The 23,822-nt window shown below is 40.2% G+C and overlaps 1 protein-coding gene across 14 annotated transcripts in view; it reads left to right on the top strand.

Moving 5' to 3' along the window:
- POC1B (POC1 centriolar protein B) overlaps positions 1 to 23,822 on the top strand; it is a 105,129-nt gene that overhangs the window by 38,976 nt on the left and 42,331 nt on the right. For 7 of the 14 annotated variants that reach the window (XM_086403793.1, XM_086403788.1, XM_086403786.1 and 4 more), the window contains 5 exons: positions 8,541 to 8,648; positions 8,775 to 8,890; positions 10,026 to 10,159; positions 12,809 to 12,877; positions 13,493 to 13,645. In XM_086403793.1, the coding sequence (XP_086259919.1) occupies positions 8,541 to 8,648; positions 8,775 to 8,890; positions 10,026 to 10,159; positions 12,809 to 12,877; positions 13,493 to 13,645 (580 nt within the window). Of the gene's footprint in view, positions 1 to 357; positions 2,822 to 8,540; positions 8,649 to 8,774; positions 8,891 to 10,025; positions 10,160 to 12,808; positions 12,878 to 13,492; positions 13,646 to 14,341; positions 14,751 to 23,822 lie in introns of those variants that run through there. The other 7 variants (XR_015164809.1, XR_015164810.1, XM_086403789.1 and 4 more) reach the window with 5 other exon arrangements.

Raw genomic sequence — 23,822 nt, 5'->3', positions numbered from 1 at the left:
TTACAAGTGATCTTTGATCCTCTGAATTGCTAAGGCTTTTCTGTATTTGGGTAAACTATATATAGTATAAAATTTACCATTTAACCAATTTTCAAGTATATAGTTCAGAGACATTAAGTACATTCATGTTGTGCAAATAGTGAACAAAAGTTTTACACATCAGCTTTCACTGACTGTGTGCGTGTATGCATGCTCAGTTGCTCAGTCGTGTCATTGATCATAATATGAAGTTAGTCCCAATCCCGTTGAAAAGTTTTTTAATGTTTTATCTATCTTCCAACAAAACAAGAGAAGACTCTACACATGGACATCACCACATGGTCAACACTAAAATCAGATTGATTATATTCTTTGCAGCCAAAGATGGAGAAGCTCTATACAGTCAGCAAAAACAAGACCAGGAGCTGACTGTGGTTCAGATCATGAACTCCTTACTGACAAATTCAGACTGAAATTGAAGAAAGCAGGGAAAACCACTAGACCATTCAGGTATGACCTAAATCAAATCCCTTATGATTATACAGTGGAAGTGAGAAATAGATTTAAGGGCCTAGATCTGATAGATAGAGTGCCTGATGAACTATGGATGGAGGTTCATGACATTGTACAGGAGACAGGGATCAAGGCCATCCCCATAGAAAAGAAATGCAAAAAAGCAAAATGGCTGTCTGGGGAGGCCTTACAAATAGCTGTGAAAAGAAGAGAAGCGAAAAGCAAAGGAGAATAGGAAAGATACAAGCATCTGAATGCAGAGTTCCAAAGAATAGCAAGGAGAGATAAGAAAGCCTTCCTCAGCAATTAGTGCAAAGCAATAGAGGAAAACAACAGAATGGGAAAGACTAGAGATCTCTTCCAGAAAATTAGAGATACCAAGGGAACATTTCATGCAAAATGGGCTCGATAAAGGACAGAAATGGTATGGACCTAACAGAAGCAGAAGATGTTAAGAAGAGGTGGCAAGAATACACAGAAGAACTGTACAGAAAAGATCTTCATGACCCAGATAATCACGATGATATGATCACTCACCTAGAGCCAGACATCCTGGAATGTGAAGTCAAGTGGGCCTTAGGAAGCATCACTACGAACAAAGCTAGTGGAGGTGATGGAATTCCAGTTGAGCTATTTCAAATGCTGGAAGATGATGCTGCGAAAGTGCTGCAGTCAATATGCCAGCAAATCTGGAAAACTCAGCAGTGGCCACAGGACTGGAAAAGGTCAGTTTTCATTCTAATCCCAAAGAAAGGCAATGCCAAAGAATGCTCAAACTACCACACAATTCACACGCTAGTAAAGTAATGCTCAAAATTCTCCAAGCCAGGCTTCAGCAATACGTGAACCGTGAACTTCCAGATGTTCAAGCTGGTTTTAGAAAAGGCAAAGGAACCAGAGATCAAATTGCCAACATCCACTGGATCATTGAAAAAGCAAGAGAGTTACAGAAAAACATCTATTTCTGCTTTATTAACTATGCCAAAGCCTTTGACTGTGTGGATCACAATAAACTGTGGAAAATTCTGAAAGAGATGGGAATACCAGACCACCTGACCTGCCTCTTGAGAAACCTATATGCAGATCAGGAAGCAACAGTTAGAACTGGACATGGAACAATAGACTGGTTCCAAATAGGAAAAGGAGTTCATCAAGGCTGTATATTGTCACCCTGCTTATTTAACTTATATGCAGAGTACATCATGAGAAACACTGGGTTGGAAGAAGCACAAGCTGGAATCAAGATTGCCAGGAGAAATATCAATAACCTCAGATATGCAGATGACACTACCCTTCTGGCAGAAAGTGAAGAGGAACTAAAGAGCCTCTTGATGAAAGTGAAAGAGGAGAGTGAAAAAGTTGGCTTAAAGCTCAACATTCAGAAAACAAAGATCATGGCATCTGGTCTCATCACTTCATGGGAAATAGACGGGGAAACAGTGTCAGACTTTGTTTTTCTGGGGTCCAAAATCAGTGCAGATGGTGACTGCAGCCATGAAATTAAAAGACGCTTACTCCTTGGAAGGAAAGTTATGACCACCTAGATAGCATATTAAAAAGCAGAGACTTTACTTTGCCAACAAAGGTCCGTCTAGTCAAGGCTATGGTTTTTCCAGTGGTCGTGTATGGATGTGAGAGTTGGACTGTGAGGAAAGCTGAGCACAAAAGAACTGATGCTTTTGAACTGTGGTGTTGGAGAAGACTGAGAGTCCCTTGGACTGCAAGGAGATCCACGCAGTCCATTCTAAAGGAGATCACTCTTGGGTGTTCATTGTAAGGACTGATGCTGAAGCTGAAACTCCAATACTTTGGCCACCTCATGCGAAGAGTTGACTCATTGGAAAAGACTCTGATGCTGGGAGGGATTGGGAGCAGGATGAGAAGGGGACGTCAGAGGATGAGATGGCTGGATGGCATCACCGACTCCATGGACATGAGTTTGAGTGAACTCTGGGAGTTGGTGATGGACAGGGAGGCCTGGAGTGCTGTAATTCATGGGGTTGCAAAGAGTCGGACACGACTGAGAGACTGAACAGAACTGAATACTCAGTACTAGGGGCTTCCCTTGTGGCTCACCTGGTAAAGAATCCACCTGCAATGTGGGAGACCTGGGTTTGATCCCTGGTTTGCGAAGATCCCCTGGAGAAGGAAACGACTACCCACTCCAGTATTCTGGCCTGGAGAATTCTATGGATTGTATAGTCCATGGGGTCACAAAGAGTCAGTATTTGAAACAAGATAAAGAGTAGGGAGCCTTGTTTGAAGCAAAGCGAACAGCATATGGGGGAACACCTGGGGCAAGAACAGAGAGAAGCGGGGTGTGGTGCCAGGAAGTGTAAGGTGATGATGAAGAGACAGGAGGGCAGACCCTGCAGGCAGTTTTTCCCATGAAAAACTGTGAAACCACCAAAGGGTTTTAATTAAAAAAAAAAAAAAAAGATCGTTCTTGATTGTGAAGAATGGAACGTCAGCGGGGCCTGTTAGGATCTGAAGAAGCAGGGTCTGGTGATAGACTGGAATGTGACAGTGAGAGTGAGTGGAAGACATAGGAATCGCACTTGATTCCTGGGTTTCTGGCTTGAGAAGTCATTTACTGAGAAAAGGAACAGTGGAGTTTGGGGAGGAAGATGAGTTCAGACTGGGACAAGTACAGAGAGTGCCCGCAGCATATGCAAGAGGAAGCGCTTACTAGGCAGTTCTCTTAGAAATCCCAGGAGAGGAGTCTGGGCGTGTAAATGGTAAATGATCCAGCAATAATTAGCGTGTTTCACAGTACACCTAAATCTTTTTGCATCTCTTTCATCTGCTTTTTGTCTCTCAGCACTTATAGGAATGAATTCTATCACTGCAGTCAACAGATGGTTTCTCTTCTAATGCTGCCCAACACTTAAAAAAACATGAATGTTTTGCTTATTGCCTTGAACTCCACCTTCAGTATGTAAAGCCCAAATCCCATCAAAGCAAACATTGAGGCTGCCAATTTTTTTTTTTTTAATGAGTCTATGAAAGTTTTGTAAGAGTTGGACCTGACTTAGCAAATAAACCACCACATGAAAGTTTTAGGCTTGAATGCAGTTCAGACTCTCTTATTATCCAGAGAGAAAACAGTGGCTCGGGTAGTTAGTTAGGAGCTTCATAAGGTTACATATCTGGGCAGCCGCAGAAATGGCCTTAAAATTCAGACTCTGTACTCACCGGGCAGTCTTACTTTCACTGCTTTTCACTGCTTTTCCCTCCTATTGAATAGCTGCTGGCTTCAGAGTACCACTTACTAACGATTTGTTTCTTAAGGGACATAGAACAATGCCTACTTTGGTCTCAGAGCCCTGGGGGCCAGAAATGTAAGTTTGGTTTTTGGGAATATATTTCTTTCTATGTTTTCTTCATGCTTTCCTTCTCTTCCACTATTTCCTTTCTATCCTCCCTTATTTTAAATTCTTTTTTTTTAATCCCCTATGCAATTGGATGGAGAAGGCAATGACACCCCACTCCAGTGCTCTTGCTTGGAGAATCCCATAGACAGGGGAGCCTGGTGGGCTGCAGTCTATGGGGTCGCGAAGAGTTGGACATGACTGAGTGACTTCACTTTCACTTTTCACTCCCATACATTGGAGAAGGAAATGGCAACCCACTCCAGTGTTCTTGCCTGGAGAATTCTAGGGACAGAGGACCCTGGTAGGCTGCCATCTCTGGGGTCTCACAGAGTCAGACAGGACTGAAGCAACTTAGCAGCAGCATGCAGTTGGAGCCTTGGGTTTGGCTGATACTGGATGCTTAGTAAATCTCCTTCAGCCTGTGAAATCCAGGTTGGTCCTCAGGGACCATAACTAATTCCTAAATGTTGTTTATCTAACTCTCAAATTAAACTATTTCTTTCCCCTGCATGGAGGACTAATAGTTGAGTCACAAGCTCTCATCTCAGAAGGCTTAGCCCTTCCTCCATGCAGCTAATTGTCTGGCAGGGGTGGAGATTGTGTGCCTTTGTGTTTTTTCCCCTCAGCTTTATTAAGATATAATGACATATAACCTTGTGTAAGGGTAAGGTGTACAGTGTGGTGATTTGATACATGCATGTATATAGTGGTTTTTATAGAATATTTAGTCTAATGATAAGAATTATCCAAATGAGGATTTTGATTTCTTATGAATGCACTTTAAAACTTCTCAGGGTTCACGGATCTGTTTGGCTCACTGATGAAGAAGTAACTCAATCACTGTGCTTATGGACTACAGTTTTACATATAGTTTTAGGAACTCTATAGATTCAAAGTTAAAGAACTCCTGTTATATAACTTTGGCTACTCTCAAGGACATGTCAACCAGTTTTTCTAGCAAAAAGCTTGAGAATTTCCTCCTTTTCTCCAAAGTATATTTTAAGGGATTGAATAAGAAGTAGTTAACTTCTCATATGCCTTACAGACAGTTCACATCTGGTGATCCATTAGTCACCACTGACTAATATCCATCTTGGTGACACACTTGCTGGAAGTCTTAAAAGGTGGTTGGGTGGTACTGAATTAGAGAGTTAGAAATTTGTTAATGTCTTGGTAGAAATTTTATATCCTCTTAATATTCTTAAAATTAATAACCCTGTTGCTGCTGCTGCTGCTGCTGCTAAGTCGTGTCAGTCTTGTCCGACGCTGTGCGACCCCATAGACGGCAGCCCACCAGGCTCCCCCGTCCCTGGGATTCTCCAGGCAAGAACACTGGAGTGGGTTGCCATGTCCTTCTCCAATGCATGAAAGTGAAAAAGTGAAAGTGAAGTCGCTCAGTCGTGTCCGACTCTTAGTGACCCCATGGACTGCAGCCCACCAGGCTCCTCCATCCATGGGATTTTCCAGGCGAGAGTACTGGAGTGGGGTGCCGTTGCCTTCTCCGAATAACCCTGTTAGGTATTGTTTAAACCCTCACACACACAAAAAAGGACTGTCATTTTGTGATCAAAGACAGGGCAAAGAGTAGCCTCTTATTGGTGCCAAACTATTTGATGTATCTAATTAAAACTGAAAGGGAGGAGAAGGCCAAATCGCCATTGTCACTTTCAACCCTTCCAAAGACAAAAAAGCTTCCCAGGGGGCACTAGTGGTAAAGAGTCTGCCTGCCAGTGCAGATGATGCAAGAGATGCGGGTTCGATCCATAGGTTGGGAAGATGCCCTGGAGGAGGAAATGGCACCCCATTCCAGTATTCTTGCCTGGAAAATTCCATGGGCAGAGGAGCCTGGTGGGCTGTAGTCCATGGGGCTGCAAAGCATTGGACATGGCTGAGGGATAGCATACACACGTAGACAAAAAGAAACTACAGAGAGTATATGCAGGGGTTGTAATACAGTGTCCAGAGCATGTACCTGAGCCCTGCCTCAGCCCTGCCAAGCTGGAGATAGAAACATCCTCTCTGCACTGGCTCCTTTCATCCCAGCCAGCTCCTCCACTCCCCACTTATCTGAAGTTCACGTTCTCTTCATTTCATTTCTTCATCACTGGGGAAATTTCTCCCAGGCTTTAATTCCAGCTGCTCAGGATGAATTTTTGGCTAATCAAGGTAACATTCTTTTCCTTATTTACAAGTTTCTCTGGGGCGCTTCTAGTGACTAATGGGCACCTTTTTGTTAAAAACTTTTTTCTTACCATTATCTAAAATTATGTTATTTGTGTGCCTGTCCTCCCACCTAGAATGAAAGCCTCCTGAAAGCAGGGGTCTTATCGGTCTCATTCACCACGATATTCCTATAACCCAGGTCAGTGCCCAATGCCTGGTTTCTGCAGGTGCTCAGTAAATATTTGAATGAGTTAATGAATGAATGTCTTTCCCACAAACTCCCCAAGGGCACTGATGGGGCATGGCAGCAGACAGAGATTTTTATTAAAAGATAGTCTGGTGGTCAGGCTGTCAAGCAGAACCCAGGCACTTAGCCTCCTAAGAGCATGGCCTGTGGTTTGCTTCCACTTTAGAACTTTCTGTGGTTACAAAGAAGCCACACAGAACTTCCTGTGCTCTACTTTGGCCAGTAAGAGAAACTTTCCTTGCTGTCAGAGTCTTCAACAGAGTGGCTGAGCGGTTTGGCTCTGGAGCCAGACTTCCTAGTTCAGGTCTTCCCGGCTGTGTGACGGGCAGTTCCTCTTCTTCCTTTACATGCCCTGGTTTAATCATCTGTAAATGGAGGCCAGCAGTAGCCCTTGTTTGGTAGGGTTATTTTGAGAATTAAATGAGTTATAAGTAAAGTGTTGAGAACCATTCTAGCACATAGATGCTCGGTTAATATTGGCAGGATAAATGAGAATGGTGGTAGTGGTGGCCGTGGCAGTGGTTGTATTAGGCCAATAATGTCATAGTGTGAATTTGTACTTCGTACTTTGCTTTCACCTAATCCTTCCATTTTATTACATTTTTCATCATTGCTTTCTTAAAATGTAATAACTGAGTCATCTCTTAGAAATAAAATTTAAAATGTTCACATTAAGTAATTTTTAAAAAAGATATCATATTAAGAAACACACTTTGATTTCTTGCACTAATTATTTATAATTTTATGCAAAGGTTATTTTCATGGGGATACTGAATAGGATTTTCTTCTCCAGAATCTATACAAAATAAGTTTCATCTCTTTGGAGCATTTCTATAATACTGCCATTCATATTTGAATCTTCCTTACATATTTTCTAAAGGAAAAGATTGATACGTTATTATAAAATCAAGCTGAACTGCCCGGTGTGGAAGATATTTCCTTGCAAGTTTATTTCTTTGAATTTTTAAGGACTATTTCATGTAGAATTTAATTATCTCTGTCCTTTTTAAAATATGGTGAATTCATAAATTCTAGATTGAAAATTTCTGTTAGGAAGAATTATTTTTAGGCCAGCCTTAAGAACAGGAATTGGGAGGAGGGGATGGTCAGAGAACAAAAAGAAAAGCTTTCAATTATAATCCACACCCTTACTTAGTTGATGACTTTTATAGTAATCTGGGCCGAGAGGGAAACTACAAATAAAATTGAAACATTATCGGTCTATGACCTAAATCTGTCTTTTTTGGGTTTTGCTATTGCTGAAGTATTAATAGCAAAATTAGTATTCATAGTTTCCTAATAGTTTTCACTTTGTTTTTGATCTTCTGCTCTTCTGTCTCCATTCTAAAAAGGCACTTAAGGCAGAAAAGCAACCTTGGAAAGGATCTTAAAGGGAGAGAGAGCATGAACGTAGTAGACAAGATGTCTGAGAATTTTCTCATTTGTTTTTTAATGGGGTGTGTGGATAGTAGTCCATGAAGGAACTTCAGTTTTGTATAAATGAGTTGTCCTATTTTCAGTCCGCTGAAGCTCTCTGGCCTCCCCTCATCCAGGAAGTTACAGGCTTGGGGAATCTGTTCGCCTGTCAATGATAAAGTTAGTCACTCAGTTGTGTTAGACATTTTGTGACCCCATGGACACATTTTGTAGCCCCTGTGTACATGGAATTCTCCAGGCAAGAATACTGGAGTCGGTTGTTATTTCCTTCTCCAGGGGGACATCCCGACCCAGGGGTTGAACCCAGGTTTCTCACATTGCAGGCAGATTCTTTACTGACGGAGCCACTGATGCCTCTATTGCTGATAGCATTCAGTTTTAATTCTTAAGATACCAGTCGTTCTCTTACAAAGAGCGTCACTGCAGGGTTGGTAAGATGAGTGATAGAGACTCTCTTGGGTCGTATGGATAACACCAGAAAATGACAGAAATAGAGAATACTTTAAAAAAAAAAAAAAGCATAAGATATTTGGCTTGGAAGCAGTGCAGACCTAGAACAGATACCATAAAAGTAAATTATTTAAATAGAAGAATAAAAGGTTAAGAGAAACTTGGTTAGTCTATATCATATATTGTGATCTTTTTTAATGGTTTATTAATGTCATTCATTGTGTTATTTTCAGTTGGAAAGATGTTGGTAGCAGAACATGGTTCTGCTGCATGCTGTGGTATCATTTAATACATACAGCCTGACTTGTGTGTCATGGTAGAGTTGATTGTGATTGTCAGGAGCCTTCCACAAGAATGATCTTTCTTATGCTCTCCAGGTTTTCACCCGATGGCAGACTAATTGTATCATGCAGTGAGGATAAAACTATTAAAATCTGGGATACCACAAATAAGCAGTGTGTTAACAACTTCTCAGATTTCGTAGGGTAAGTCCATTTCTCTTTTTGCATTTATATAGGTTAGTTTGCTAAGGAGGTATTTAATTATTACAATTCAAATAAAGAAATTAAAGTGAAATTGAAATATTAGACCATCTTATTCCTTTCTCCCAGGTTTGCAAATTTTGTGGCTTTTAACCCTAATGGTACATGCATAGCTTCAGCAGGTTCTGACCATACTGTGAAAATCTGGGATATAAGAGTGAACAAGTTACTCCAGCATTATCAAGGTAACGACTTCCATAACAGAATTGAATTGTACAACGGGCTTCTCTTACACTAGCAGAGGCTATTCTTCTCAGTGTGGCTTGGCCCTCTTACTAAATGTGATGGACTGACTAGAGAAAAGTTAGCCACCATCAGCAGCATGGTCCAAGAAGCTGGCGTAGGTGCCAGCCTGCAAAGGGAGCTGGCGTAGGTGCCAGCCTGCAAAGGGAGGTGGATGCGAGAGCTGTGGAGAAAAAAGGGAAAAGAAAAGAAAAAAAGTTACTGTAAGATTTTCAGACTTTGGTTATCTGCTTTGTAAAGAATCCAGGATAGAAGTTGACTCAGAAAGAGATACGTGAGCACAAATAGGTGTTAAAACTGGCAGGAAACAGCATCCTACTGTGCCTGTCTATTGAAGTTAAAAGAGAAATGAACTGATTTCTTAATGTATATTAGATTTATATTAAATCCAAATTTCCGTCCCTTAATAAACATAATGCAGCAGACACTGGGTTAAATTCTCACATCAGCCCTCAGAGGTATGTTCCCTCCACTTTAAAGACAGGAAATTGAGGCTGAAGGAGCCTATGTCACTTGCTAAAATTTTGCTCCCACTGACATAGGTCTTTCTGTTTACAAAGTACGTTTTTTACAAAGTACAGTGATTAACAAACTTTTGATCGCTGTGTTATACTGCCTCCTGTTGGAAGGATGATGTCCAGAAATGAATTCTCAAACTGGCAAGGCTGCCCTTCTCCAAAGACATCTCCATACTCTTCGCCCCTTGTCCCAAGCAACTAATTGGTTATTAAATTCAGTTTAAGGCTGGGATGTATACCTTACGTGAACTGGTGGTAGACAGTGGTTGTTTATATTGGTAACATACCCTAAGATTTTATAGTTACGTAGTTAATAAGATCATCTTTCCATGACAGAGTTTCATTTGTAAAGTTTTTCTGTCTCATGAACTGGAAGCTTAAGCTGTTTGGTGCCACTCTACTTACTTGTTTTAGTGAGCTCTGTAGAGTTTTGGTGCTATGGAGACATTGCCTCTAATGGATTCTTGCTTTCAACCTAATGGTGCTAGTAGGGTGAAGGGGCATCTTTAGAATTACGAATTATTCTCTGAACTTTTTGCTTTTATTTTCTACAAATCAGTTCACAGCGGTGGAGTTAATTGTGTGTCGTTCCATCCTTCGGGTAACTATCTCATCACTGCTTCTTCAGATGGTACGCTGAAGATCCTGGACCTCTTAGAAGGAAGGCTTATATATACACTTCAAGGACACACGGTGTGAACCCTAAGATATTTGCTTTAGTTCTGATCCACTTTAGTATATGGCACTAACTAAAATATAAACTTTATATATGTAAAAAATTTATTACATTTTTCCAAGTGTACTACACATTGCTGCTATTGCAATTTTTTTTTTTTTTCTTTTGCTTGCAAGGCTGTGTTTTCATCCTCTGGAAGCAACTCTTCAAAGTATTATTTATTGTAGTTCTTGTCAAAATCAATATGTATCTTTCACTGGCTGGTAACTTAATCCTCCACTGCTGTCTTCCCCAGTATGTAGTGTGGATCTGACTGCTTAAATGGTGACAGATCCGTGTTTTTCTGACTTCTACTCTTTCCGCTCACGCGCCAGCTCGGACCCTCTCACACCCTTTCACTCTCGCTTTCCACTAAACTGATGGGTGAGTTTAGAAGGAGAAATTTGCAAGTCGAGCCTAACACCTTCAGCTCCTAGGAGCCTGTGCTCATGGTTTTCCTCTGGTATTTCTTGTGGGAGGCCAGCCCTTGTCCAGTCTTGCCTGTGACGGGGTACTCAAGTCTGACTCACTTTGGATTTCAGTTCTAAAAAGCCCGTTTACCCACAGATGAAGCTATATTCTCTTTACAAGCCCTCATCAGTAAGAAAGATAATATTTCTTTGTCTTATTTTTTAATTAGTTTAGGAACCCAGTGGGGAAGTGGGGTGCTATTTATTGAGCCTGTTCACTCACACACACACGCACATACTGATGTATAATATACCGAACAAAAACTTTTTCAAGTGTAAAAACTATTCTTCCTTTCTGGGTAAATGTTCAAACTTCTCTAAATTTTTTAGAATACATCCCCTCCTATTTTTTTAATAAGATGTACTAGGTACTTCCTTTTAACCAAGTATAAGCTATTTATATCCAGAAATAGAATGGGCTTTGTGGTCTAGGGGAGAACTTTTCTTTTTCTGCCTTCATGTATCCTGCCAGACTTCCTGCTTGCTTTATCATTTGTTTCACAGCTGTGTTAGAGGGAAGCAGAAATAAGACAATTAACCAGCTCAGATATATGTGTACCCATGGAATTGGGCTGGATTAACAACCAATAAAAGTGGCCATGGATTAAAATATCCATGGAAGAAGGACTGAGTACTGGAAAAAAAGGTAAATAAAATAATTTAGGAGAAAAGCCAGGAGACTGGCTTCACAGTCTGGAGGTGAAGGTGTTTATGAGGTGTTAATAACCTGAGACTGTGGGCTGGTATACGTGAAAGATATAGAGGTTTTCCCCCATAGATTTTCTTGTATAGATTCAGTTCAGTTCATTCGTTCAGTTGTGTCTGGCTATTTGCGACCCCATGGACCGCAACACCCCAGGTTTCCTTGTCCATCACCAATTCCCAGAGCTTACTCAAAATCATGTGCATTGAGTCAGTGATACCATCCAACCCTCTCATCCTCTGTCATCCCCTTCTCCTCCTGCCCTCAATCTTTCCCAACATCAGGGTCTTTTCAAATGAGTCAGCTCTTCGCATCAGGTGGCCAAATTATTGGAGTTTCAGCTTCAGCATCAGTCTTCCCAGTGAATATTCAGGACTGATCTCCTTCAGAATGGACTGGTTGGATCTCCTTGCAGTCCAGCGGACTCTCAAGAGTCTTCTCCAACACCACAGTTCAAAAGCATCAATTCTTCGGTGCTGAGCTTTCTTTATAGTCCAACTCTCACATCCATACATGACCACTGGAAAAACCATAGCCTCAACTAGATGGACCTTTGTTGGCAAAGTAATGTCTCTTCTTTTTAATATGCTGTCTAGGTTGGTCATAGCTTTTCTTCCAAAGAGCAACGTCTTTTAATTTCCTGGCTGCAGTCACCATCTGCAGTGATTTTGGAGCCCCCCCAAAATAAAGTCTCTCACTGTTTCCATTGTGTAGATTACCAACTTATTAAAAAAACAAACAGTATACTAGCATTTCTGAGATGAGAAATGAGTCTTCTTGACTAAAACTGACCCAGAGGTCATGCTGTGACTGTGCCGCGTCGTCCAGCACCGCAGCCATTGCTCACCATGCTCGCTTTCCTGTTACCTCCCACCCTGATAACTGCAGGAACTTCCTAAGTGGCTTCCAACCGTTCTTTCAGACTCCAGCTCATCATTCTCACAGTCGTCGTATCAGTTGTCATCAGTCACAGCTCTTCTCCTATCTGTGTCCTGCTCTCAGAACTATAAGTGGCTCACTGTTGCCCACGTGAAGAACTCGGTGAAGCATGTTGGGGTTCAGGGAATGATTTCTCTTCATACAGCCTCATTCCCATCATTCAGCTTCTGCTAGTGATTTGTTGAATAAGATTCCAAAGCCAGAAAATCTTAACAGAAGAAATTCTTACTCACTGACCTATGCATGAACTTCTTTAAAGGGAAGAAAAGTGTATTTTCTCATTTTTATTAGTATCTCTTTTTCAGTTAGTATTGTTTATAGATGTCTTCAGATAATTGAGTTGATGCTTTGATTCTCTTTGCCTGCCTTGGTTGCTAGCAGCTGAATGTGTCCTCACACTTACTGCATAAATAGTCTGCACAAATTAGGATGAAAAATTAGTACTCACAGCCTTCTTGGCCACGGAAACATGTTATCAAATGCTTTTTTTCCTTTTATCTCCATTTATTTCTTAGGGGCCTGTCTTCACTGTTTCATTTTCAAAAGGTGGAGAGCTGTTTACATCAGGAGGTGCAGATGCACAGGTTTGTAAAGCTCTCTGCTCCCTCTTTGATTTGATTAGGGGAAATGGAATCTGAGACTTGAGCTAAGATTTTTACAACCAGCTAGTTTGTCTATGTTCAGATGATTATGAATGAGTTTATGTTTTCGTTAGTGCCAGGGAATCTGCTGTCTCATAACTGAAACGGTACCAGTTCTGATCATTTGTGGAACTCAAATAGCAGTTGTTTTCTTTTGCTCATCTTTATACTTATACATAAAACTAACACTGAGTGCCTAATATTGGTGTGGGCCTTTTCACTTGAATTGTTGCCTAATCTATTGTCTGTGTGTTTTATTTTTCAAGTGTTGATTAAACTTCTTGAGTATGGTACGTTTAAATTGTAACACGTCTGTATTTATTTGAAATGACCAAAAGTCATTCAGAGCCACATTTCTGGAATAAGGTGGACATAAAATTCAGAATACGAAATCTCTCCCTATTACCCTTTTAAAAAGTATTGAGATATAGTGTTGTGGAAAAATGTATCTAGCCTTCCTAATTATTTTGAATGCTTGATATTTTATATGTTCATTTTTAAAAAATTTCCTTCTACTACTTGCAAATCAACAACTGCCAACTTGATTAATTTTTATAGGTCTTATTATGGAGGACTAACTTTGATGAACTGAATTATAAAGATGTTAGTAAAAGAAATCTCAAAAGACTGCACTTTGATTCACCACCACATCTTCTCGATATCTACCCAAGGACACCACATCCCCATGAGGGAAGAATTGACACTGTTGAGGTGAGTACTTGAGGATTTGCCCTGCCATTTGTAAGTGTACACTTTGGGACTATTGGCGAACTGTATGCTTGGAGTTACACTGAATTATATAAAGCCTAGCCCTCCTTTAAAACAACAGCACTTTAAGAAACAATTATATTCACTAATAAAACTATAAATTGAGTAGTATATAAAGTGCTAAAGCCTCATATTTGCAGCTTGAAGATTTAGAAATAAAACTTAAAAACTGTGATAATAATAATGGGAAATGAAGAATCAAATCGAAGGCCGCTGACGGTAAAGTCTGAGCTAGTTGGTGTTCTAGATGTGTTTAGGAAACTCATGTGATAGCTGTCAAGAGAACAGCTGAAAGGCAAGAATTTTTAGAGCGATTATTGAAATGGGTATCTTGAAGCAAGTCTTATGAACAGTAAGAAGAGGTTTAAGCATTACACCTAGTAATTGAGACCATTTTACTGTTTGCCAACATATATTTTCACATATATAATTGTCTGTTTAGCTGTACATTTGTCTTTGCTGGATACTTAGCTGGGATTAGTCTATTTCTTTCGATTTTGCATGATTCTTCTTAAGTTCTTTTTTCTCTCAGCAAGAGCTGAAATCAGGAATCACTATTGTCTGTTCATCTGAATTTTTTTCCCCAATCATTGGCAGAATCTTTCTTTGTTTTTAGAGTAGATGTTTTGAATTTTTCAGATATTATTCCTGAATGGCAGTTCCCAGCCACTTCGTGCTTATTATTCATGCTGTGGTTCGACTCCTTTCCGTGGTTCCTGGTCCCTCACCCGCTGTCAGTCCTTTAACTTACGTTTCGTCGGTCTTGGTCTTTTCTCTTACCTCAGCTGTTTCTGTAAGTCTCAGGGTTTTTTTCTTTTGTGTGTGTGTGTGTGTGTGTGTGTATACACTCATGTGTAAGTTTTCAGAAAAAAATGATATCTTTGGACAGTTTTCTAGATTTTGTTTAATCTGGCCACATCTTTGGGATTTCTTTCCTTGTTTTTCCATGGTAGTGTTTATTTTCAGTTCTTTGCTATAATTTTTGTCCTTTTCAACTTGCAACCATTTTTCCAGACCTTCTAAATAAAGTATTTACCATTGAGCTTTACCTCATCTTTGTGCCATTTATTGTATTATCATTTCCTCGCTTTTTCTTTAATCAATTATTTCAACATTTATTGTAAAATCTAATACTAGGATAATGTGTTGAAAATAAGAACATTCAGTTCAGTTCAGTCACTTAGTTGTGTCCGACTCTCTGTGACCCCATGGACTGCAGCACACCAGGCCTCCCTGTCCATCACCAACTCCCAGAGTTTACTCAAACTCATGTCCATTGAGTCTGTGATGCCATCCAACCATCTCATCCTCTGTTGTCCCCTTCTCCTCCTGCCTTCAGTCTTTTCCAGCATCAGGGTCTTTACCAATGAGTAAGTTCTTCACATCAGGTGGCCAAAGGATTGGAGTTTCAGCTTCAATATCAGTCCTTCCAATGAATATTCAGGACTGATTTCCTTTAGGATGGACTGGTTGGATCTCCTTGCCATCCAAGGGACTCTCAAGAGTCTTCTCCAACACCATAGTTCAAAAGCATCAATTCTTTGGCACTCAGCTTTCTTTATAGTCCAACTCTTACATCCATCAGAGAAGGCAGTGGCACCTCACTCCAGTACTCTTGCCTGGAAAATCCCATGGACGGAGGAGCCTGGTGGGCTGCAGTCCATGGGGTCGCTGAGTCAGACACGACTGAGTGACTTCACTTTCACTTTTCACTTTCATGCAAAGAAATGGCAACCCACTCCAGTGTAATTGCCTGGAGAATCCCAGGGACGGGGGAGCCTGGTGGGCTGCTGTCTATGGCGTTGCACAGAGTTGGACACGACTGAAGCGACTTAGCAGCAGCAGCAGCTTACATCTGTACATGACTACTGGAAAAACCATAGCTTTGACTAGACGGACCTTTGTTGGCAAGGTAATGTCTCTGCTTTTTAATATGCTGTCTAGGTTGATCATAACTTTTCTTCTAAGAAGCAAGTGTCTTTTAATTTCATGGGTGTAGTCACCATCTGCAGTGATTTCAGAGGCCCCCAAAATAAAGTCTGTCACTGTTTCCATTGTTTTCCCATCTATTTGCCATGAAGTGATGGGACCAGATGCCATGATCTTAGTTTTCTGAGTGTTGAGTTTTAAGGCAACTTTTTCACTCTCCTCTTTCACTTTCATCAAGAGGCTGTTTAGTTCTTCTTCACTTTCTGCCATAAGGGTGGTGTCATCTGCAAATCTGAGGTTATTGATATTTCTGCTGGCATCTTGATTCCACCTTGTGCTTCATCCAGTCCAGCGTTCTCATGATGTACTCTGCATATAAGTTAAACAAGCAGGATGACAGTATACAGTCCTAACATACTCCTTTCCCAGTTTGGAACCAAGTCTGTTGTTCCATGTCCAGTTCTAACTGTTGCTTCCTGACCTGCATACAGATTTCTCAGGAGGCAGGTCAGAACATTAAGTGAGTATAATATCATTCGCTTTTTTTATTATATATTCCTAGACTCTACCCATATTTATTAAGTTCGTACTCTGTGTGAATACATGGTGGTATATGTTTTAGATCTTCAGAATGGGTTGTAAGAAGTTCCATTTTCACCAGTGTAATTAAATGGCTACCTCCCTCTAAAAACAACTACAAATGCTTGATGAACTGTAGTCATCTATGTATTTACATGAGGATGGCTCATGGAATTTAATTCTATGCAATAGATTGTATTCCATTGAAATCATTATTCATTTTTTAAAATAAATTTTATACATTTTTAATTGGAGGATAATTGCTTTACAATGTTGTGTTGGTTTCCGCTATGCTAAGTCACTTCAGTCATGTCCGACTCTGTGCAACCCCATAGACGGCAGCCCACCAGGCTCCCCATCCCTGGGATTCTCCAGGCAAGAACACTGGAGTGGGTTGCCATTTCCTTCTCCAATGCAGGAAAGTGAAAAGAGAAAGTGAAGTCGCTCAGTCGTGTCTGACCCTCAGCGACCCCATGGACTGCAGCCCCCCAGGCTCCTCCATCCATGGGATTTTCCAGGCAAGAGTACTGGAGTGGGGTGCCAGTATACAACAATGTGAATCAGCCTCCCTTCTACTTCCCTCATCCCACCCCTCTAGGTTGTGACAGAGCACCAAGCTGAACTTCCCACTGGCTGTTTTGCACATGGTACTATATATATGTCAATGCTACGCTTATCTATGCGCCTCCTCTTCTCCTTCCCCACCCATACCCACCAGTCTGTTCTCTATGTCAGCATCTCTATTTTTGCCCTGAAAATAAGTTCCTCAGTACCATTTTTTAGATTCCATTTATGTATGTTAATATATGATATTTGTTTCTCCTCTTTCTGAGTGATTTTACTCTGTACAACAGGCTCTAGGTTCATCCACCTCACTCAATTCCTTCCTTTTATGGCTGAATAATATTCCATTTTTTATACGTACCACAGCTTCTTTTTTGATTCATCTGTTGATGGACATCTAGCTTGCTTCCATGTCCCGGCTATTGTAAATAGTACTGCCATGAACACTGGGGTACATGTGTCTTTTTGAATTATGGTTTTCTCAGAGTATATGCCCAGTAGTAGAATTGCTGGGTCATATGGTAGTTTTCTCCTTAGTGTTTTAAGGAATCTTCATTCTGCTCTCCATAGTGGCTGTATCAATTTACATACCCATCAACATTGCAGGAGGGTTCCCTCTTCTCCACATCCTCTCTAGCATTTACTGTTTATAGATTTTTTTGATGATGCCCATTATGACCATCATGAGGTGATACCTCATTGTAGTTTTGATTTGCATTTCTCTAATAATGGGCAATGTTGAGCATCTTTTCATGTGTTTGTTGGCCATCTTTGGAGAAATGGCTTCTTTGGAGAAATGTCTGTTTAGGTGTTCCACTCGTTTTTTGACTGGGTTGTTTTTCTGATATTGAGCTGCTATAACTGTTATTTTGGAGATTAATCTTTTGTCAGTTGCTTTGTTTGCAATTATTTTCTCCTCTTCTGAGGGTTGTCTTTTCAGGATTGTTTCCTTAATTTCTCTTCCTGACTTTTTGTTGTTAATGTATAGGAATGCAAGAGGTTTCTGTGTATTAATTTTGTATCCTGAGACTTTACTAAATTCATTGATTAGCTCTAGTAATTTTCTGGTGACATCTTTAAAGTGTTCTGTGTATAGTATCATGTCATTTGCAAACAGTGGGAGTTTTACTTCTTTTCCAGTCTGGGTTCCTTTTATTTCTTTTTTTTTTTTCCTCTGATTGCCATGGCTAGGACTTCCAAAACAATACTCAATAACAGTGGCAAGAGTGGGCATCCTTGTCTTGTTCTTGATCTTAGAAGAAATGCTTTCACTTTTTCATCATTAAGAATGTTTGCTCTGGGTTTGTCATATATGGCCTTTATTTTGTTGAGGTAGGTTCCTTCTGTGCCTACTTTCTGGAGAATTTTTATCATAAATGGGTATTGAATCTTGTTGAGAACTTTTCCTACATCTATTGAGATGATCATATGGTTTTTATATTTCAATTTGTTAATATGGTGTATCACATTGATTGATTTGTGTGTGTTAAAGAATCCTTGCATCCCTGGGATAAACCTCACTTGATCATGGTGTATGATCCTTTTAACGTGTTATTGGATTCTGTTTGCTAGTATTTTGTTGAGGATGGTTGTTCATCAGAGATATTGGCCCATAATTTTCTTTTTGTGTGGTATCTTTGGTATTGATAACAGGGTGATGATGGCTTCTTAGAATGAGTTTGGGAGTTTTCCTCCCTCTGCAGTTTTTTGGAAAAGTTTGAGAAGGATAGGTTTAGCACTTCTCTAATATTTGACAGAATTTGCCTGTGAAGACATTTGGCCCTAGGCTTCTGTTTGTTGGAAGATTTTTTTTATCACAGTTTCTATTTCAGCACTTGTGATTGGTCTGTTTATATTTTCTATTTCTTCCTGGTTGAGTCTTGGAAGGTTTTACTTTTCTAAGAATTTGACCGTTTCTTCCAGGTTGTCCATTTTATTGGCATATAGTAGTCTCTTGTCCGGAGAAGACAATGGCACCCTACTCCAGCACTCTTGTCTGGAAAATCCCATGGACAGAGGAGCCTGGTAGACTGCAGTCCATGGGGTCGCTAGGAGTCGGACATGACTGAGCGACTTCACTTTCACTTTCCACTTTCATGCATTGAAGAAGGAAATGGCAACCCGCTCCAGTGTTCTTGCCTGGAGAATCCCAGGGACGGGGGAGCCTGGTGGGCTGCTGTCTATGGGGTCGCACAGAGTCAGACGTGACTGAAGGCACAGAGTCAGACGTGACTGAAGCGACTTAGCAGCAGCAGCAGCAGCAGTCTCTTGTCAGTTATGATCCTTTGTATTTTTGGTTGTCTGTTGTAACTTCTCCATTTTCATTTCTAATTTTATTAAGTCATCTTTTTTTCCCGATGAGTCTGGTTAAAGATTTATCAATTTATTTTTTATTTAATGTTTATCTTTTCAAAGGACCAACTTTTAGTTTTATTGATCTTTGCATTTGTTTTATTTGTCTCTTTCATTTATTTCTCCTCTGATCTTTGTGTTTCTGTCCTTCTACTAACTTTGGAGTTTTTGTTCTTCTTTTCCTAGTTGCTCTAGGTGTAAGGTTAGGTTGTTGATTTGATATTTTTCTTGTTTTTTGAGGTAGGTTTGTATTGCTATGAACTTCCCTCTTAGCACTGTTTTTACTGCATCCCATAGGTTTTGAGTTGTTGTGTTTTAATTGTCATTTGTTTCTAGGTATTTTTTTATTTCCTCTTTGATTTCTTCACTGATTGGCTACTTAAAAACTTACTGTTTAGCCTCCATGTGTCTTTTACAGTTTTTTTTTTTTCCTGTAATGGATATCTAATCTTACAGCATTGTGGTCAGAAAAAGTGCAATTTTCTTAAATCTACCAAGGCTTAATTTGTGACCCAAGATGTGATTTATTCTGGAGAATGTTCCATGTGCACTTGAGAAAAAAGTATATTCTACAGTTTTGGGATGGAATGTCCTCTGGACAGACCTAGTTAGGTCTGTCTGCTCCAATGTGTCACTTAAGACTTGTTTCCTTATTAATTTTCTTTCTGGATGATATGTCCATTGGTGTGAGTGGGGTGTTTAAGTCCCCCACTATTATTGTGTTACTATTTCCACTATTATAGTTAGCATTTGCCTTGTGTACTGAGATGCTCCTGTGTTGGGAGTATATATGTTTATAATTGTTATATTTCCTTCTTGGATTGATCCCTTGATTATTATGTAGTGTCCTTCCTTGTCTCTTGTAATGGTCTTTATTTTAAAGTCTATTTTATCTGATATGAGAATTGCTATACCTGCTTTATTTTGATTTCCGTTTGCATGGAATATCTTTTTCCAGCCCATCACTTTCAGTCTGTATGTGTTCCTAGGTCTGAAGTGGGTCTCTTGTAGACAGCATATGTAGGGTTCTTATTTTTGTATCCATTCAGCCAATCTGTGTCTTTTGGTTGGATTGTTTAATCCATTTACACTTAAGGTAATTATTGACATGTATGATCCTACTGTTGTTATTGTTTAGTCACTAAGTCATGTCCAATTCATTTGGGACCCCCAGCCCACCAGGCTCCCATCCATGGGATTTCCCAGGTAGGAATACTGGAGTGGATTGCCATAGCCTCCTCCAGCAGATCACCCAACCCAGGGATCAAACCTGCATCTCAGGTATTGGCAGACGAATTCTTTACCACTGAGCCACCAAGTCCATGATCCTATTACCATTCATTGTTTGGAGTTTGTTTTTGTAGATCTTTTCTTTCTCTTGTGTTTCCTGTCTAGAGAAGTTCCTTTAGCATTTGTTATAGAGCTGTTATAGAGCTGGTTTGGTGGTGCTGAATTCTTTTAAGTTTGCTTATCTGTGAAGATTTGATTTTCCATTGAATCTGAATGAGATCCGTGCTGGGAAGAGTAATCTTGGGTGTAGGGCTCTTCTTTTATCACTTTAAGTATATCCTGCCACTCCTTTCCGGCCTGCAGAGTTTCTGCTGAAAGATCAGCTGTTAACCTTATGGGGATATGTGGTTAATTTTCGTTAGTTTGATAAATATGTCTTGTCACCGTTCTTGGGTTTATCCTGTATGGGACTCTGCATTTCCTGGACTTGATTATTTCTTTTCCTCTCAGGGAAATTTTCACTTATAATCACTTCAAAAATTTTCTCAGACCCTTTTTCTTTTCTTCAACTAGGCCCCCTATAATGCAAATGTTGGTGAGTTTAATATTGTCCCAGAGGTCTCTTGAGACTATTCTCAATTCTTTTCATTCTTTTTCCTTTAGTCTGCTCTTCAGTAGTTAGTTCTACCATTTTATCTTCCAGCTCACATACTTATCTGTTCTTCTGCCTCAGTTATTCTATTAATAATTTCTTCTAGAGTACTTTGGGCTTCCCAGGTGGCATTAGTGGGAAAGAACCTGCTTGCTAATGCAGGGACAAAAGAGATGTGAGTTCAGTCCTTGGCTTTGGGAAGAGCCCCTGGAGGAGGGCATGGCAACCCACTCCAGTAGTCTTGCCTGAAAAATCTCATTGACAGAGGAGCCTGCTGGGCTATAATCCATAGGGTTGCAAAGAGTCTGACATGACTGAAGTGACTTAACATACACAGTATTTTTAATTTCAGTAATTGTGTTGTTCATTACTGTTTATTCTTTATTTCTTCTAGGTCCTTGCCAAATGTGTTAAAAGAATCTTGCATTTTTTCCTTTCCATTTTTGAGATTTTTGGGTCATGTTTACTATCATTACTCTGAATTCTTTTTCAGGTAGTTTGCTTATTTCCTCTTTGTTTTTGCAGCCCCATCGTCTGTAGGTCTTGTGGGTTTTTACCTTGTTCCTTCAACTCTGCAATATTTCTCTGTCTTTTCATTTTGTGTCATTGTGTTTGAGGTCTCCTGTCCTCAGGCTATAGGGTCATAGTTCTTGCTTCCAGTCTCTGCCCCTGGTGGGTGAGGTTGGTCCAGTGGCTTGTGTAAGCTTCATGTTAGGAGGGGCTTGTGCCCGCATTCTGGTCAGTGGAAGTGAGTTTTTTCCTGTTGGTGGGCAGGGCTGTGTAAGGTGGTATGTTTTGGGGTATCTGTGGGCAGCCTGTCTGCTGCTGCTTGGGATTGTGTTCCTGTCTTGCTTATTCCTTGGGTGAGGCACCCAGCACTGGGTGCTGCCAACAGTTGAGTGGTGCTGGGTCTTGGATTTGGATGGAGGCTTTTGTGGGAGTTCTCACTGATAATACTGCTTGAAATCAGGAGTACTTTTGTGGTCCAGCGTCCTGGACTCAGCACTCCCACCCAGAGGCTAAGGCCCAACTTCTGGTTAGTGAACCAAGACCCCATAAGCCGTTTGTCATGGCAATAAAGGGGATTTAAAAAAAAAAAACAAAAAATGAACTCCAGACAAATGGTAAAAGCAAAATTAGACAAGCAGAAACAAAAACAAAAGAGCACACATACACACACACAAAACTAAAACAGAAAGCAAATTACAAGAGAGCAACCCCACAAACAAAAGAAAGCAAAAATGAAATCCACCAATTAAAAACAAAACTAAAATACAAAACAAAGCAGAACCAAAGCAGAGTGCCAACTGAGGAATAAAGCAAAGGAAAAAAAGACAAAAATGGTAAAAGAAAAAGAAATTCAGAAAAGCAAATTTGAAATAGAAGTATATATTAAAAAAATCTGTATATATTAAAACAACATCAAAAAAAAGATCCAAAAAGAGCCAAACCAACCCCAAAAAGAAAACAAAAAACAACATAAAATTTTAAAAAGACAGTGTAGCAGAAAGCCAAAGTAGAAGTAGAAATATATAAAAGAAGTAAAAAGTATGGTTAAAAAAAAAAATCCCCAAAGCCTGAATATAAATACTAATAATAAAAACAACAACCACAACATCAGAGAAAAAGGAAAGGAAAAAACCCTAGAAACCCAGAACCAACAGCAGGAGTCTCTCCCCTGCTTCAGCTCCCCGACCCCTAGAGGCAGGTCTGGTCCTGTGTGCTCTCCTCCCCCTTCCTTCCATCCTACCCAGTCACACACAGATCTGTACGGTCCTTTCCTGTGGCCAAGGACTCCTAGTATTCAGCCAGTGTTCTGTGAGAACTGAGGTATCTCTAGATGTACTCCTGATCCATCTATGTACAGAGATGTATTCCACATCCACCTACTTTTCCACCATCTTGGTTCTCCCACTTTTATTTTTTTGAAAGAATATATTATAATTTCTGGTTTATCACATTTTGTTTCAGTTTCTACAATTATAGATGCATTTGTTGATCCCCTGTGATCAAATGTATTCACATCAAGTATATGTGAAATATATTTTAACTTGAGTTTCCTTGTTTCACCCACGCTGATCTTATGGACTCTTGGTGTTTTTCATTCTGGTATTTCTGTAGCTTGGCTGGGCCTGATCAGCAGCATTGCTGCTGTCCTTTTATCCATTCAGCCACCTGCCTTTCCAGAGTGGTAGGTGACAGAGCTGCAGGCTGAGCCCAGTTCTCCTTACCCTTAATCTAGTGATACTTGCGTGATATCACACTGCCTCGGCTCTGGGGACTCAAGCCATTTTCTCTGTGATTTACTCTTAGCCCGTAGCCCACTTAAGAGTGCTTAGACTTTCTTTAAGATGTCAACAAGTTCTCTCAGTAGCTTTGCTCTGGCAGTCCAGCCAGAAAGCAGTAAAACTAGCTGGGTTGCTTTGTATGGCTAGGTCAGGATGACCCAGGCCATGCAGAACCATTCTATACCCATATTTTTCACATAGACACTTAAAAATCTATTAAAAACTGGCTTTTCATCTTGGAGTTACAGCTCAGTTACTTGGTGCAGAATCTTGAACATTGGGACTGAATGATTATGTTTGTTGCCTTGAGAAAGTCAACCTTTGTGTATAGTTTAAATTTTCTGTAAATACTTGTTGCTCTTGTTTAGTCTCAAAGTCATGTCTGACTTTTTTGTGACCCTGTGGTCTGTAGCCCGCCAGGCTCTTCTGTCCATGGGATTTCCCAGGCAAGAATACTGGAGTGGGTTGCCATTTCCTTCTCCAGGGAGTCTTCCCAACCCAGGGATCAAACCCATGTCTCTCGCTT

This window comes from Bos grunniens, chromosome 5 (assembly GCF_055505025.1).
Source record: "Bos grunniens cultivar Pamir isolate PY7600 chromosome 5, Bosgru_T2T1.0, whole genome shotgun sequence".
Lineage (NCBI taxonomy): Eukaryota > Metazoa > Chordata > Mammalia > Artiodactyla > Bovidae > Bos > Bos grunniens.
The sequence above is the reverse complement of the archived record's forward strand: the minus strand, read 5'-3'. Positions and strand labels throughout refer to the sequence as shown.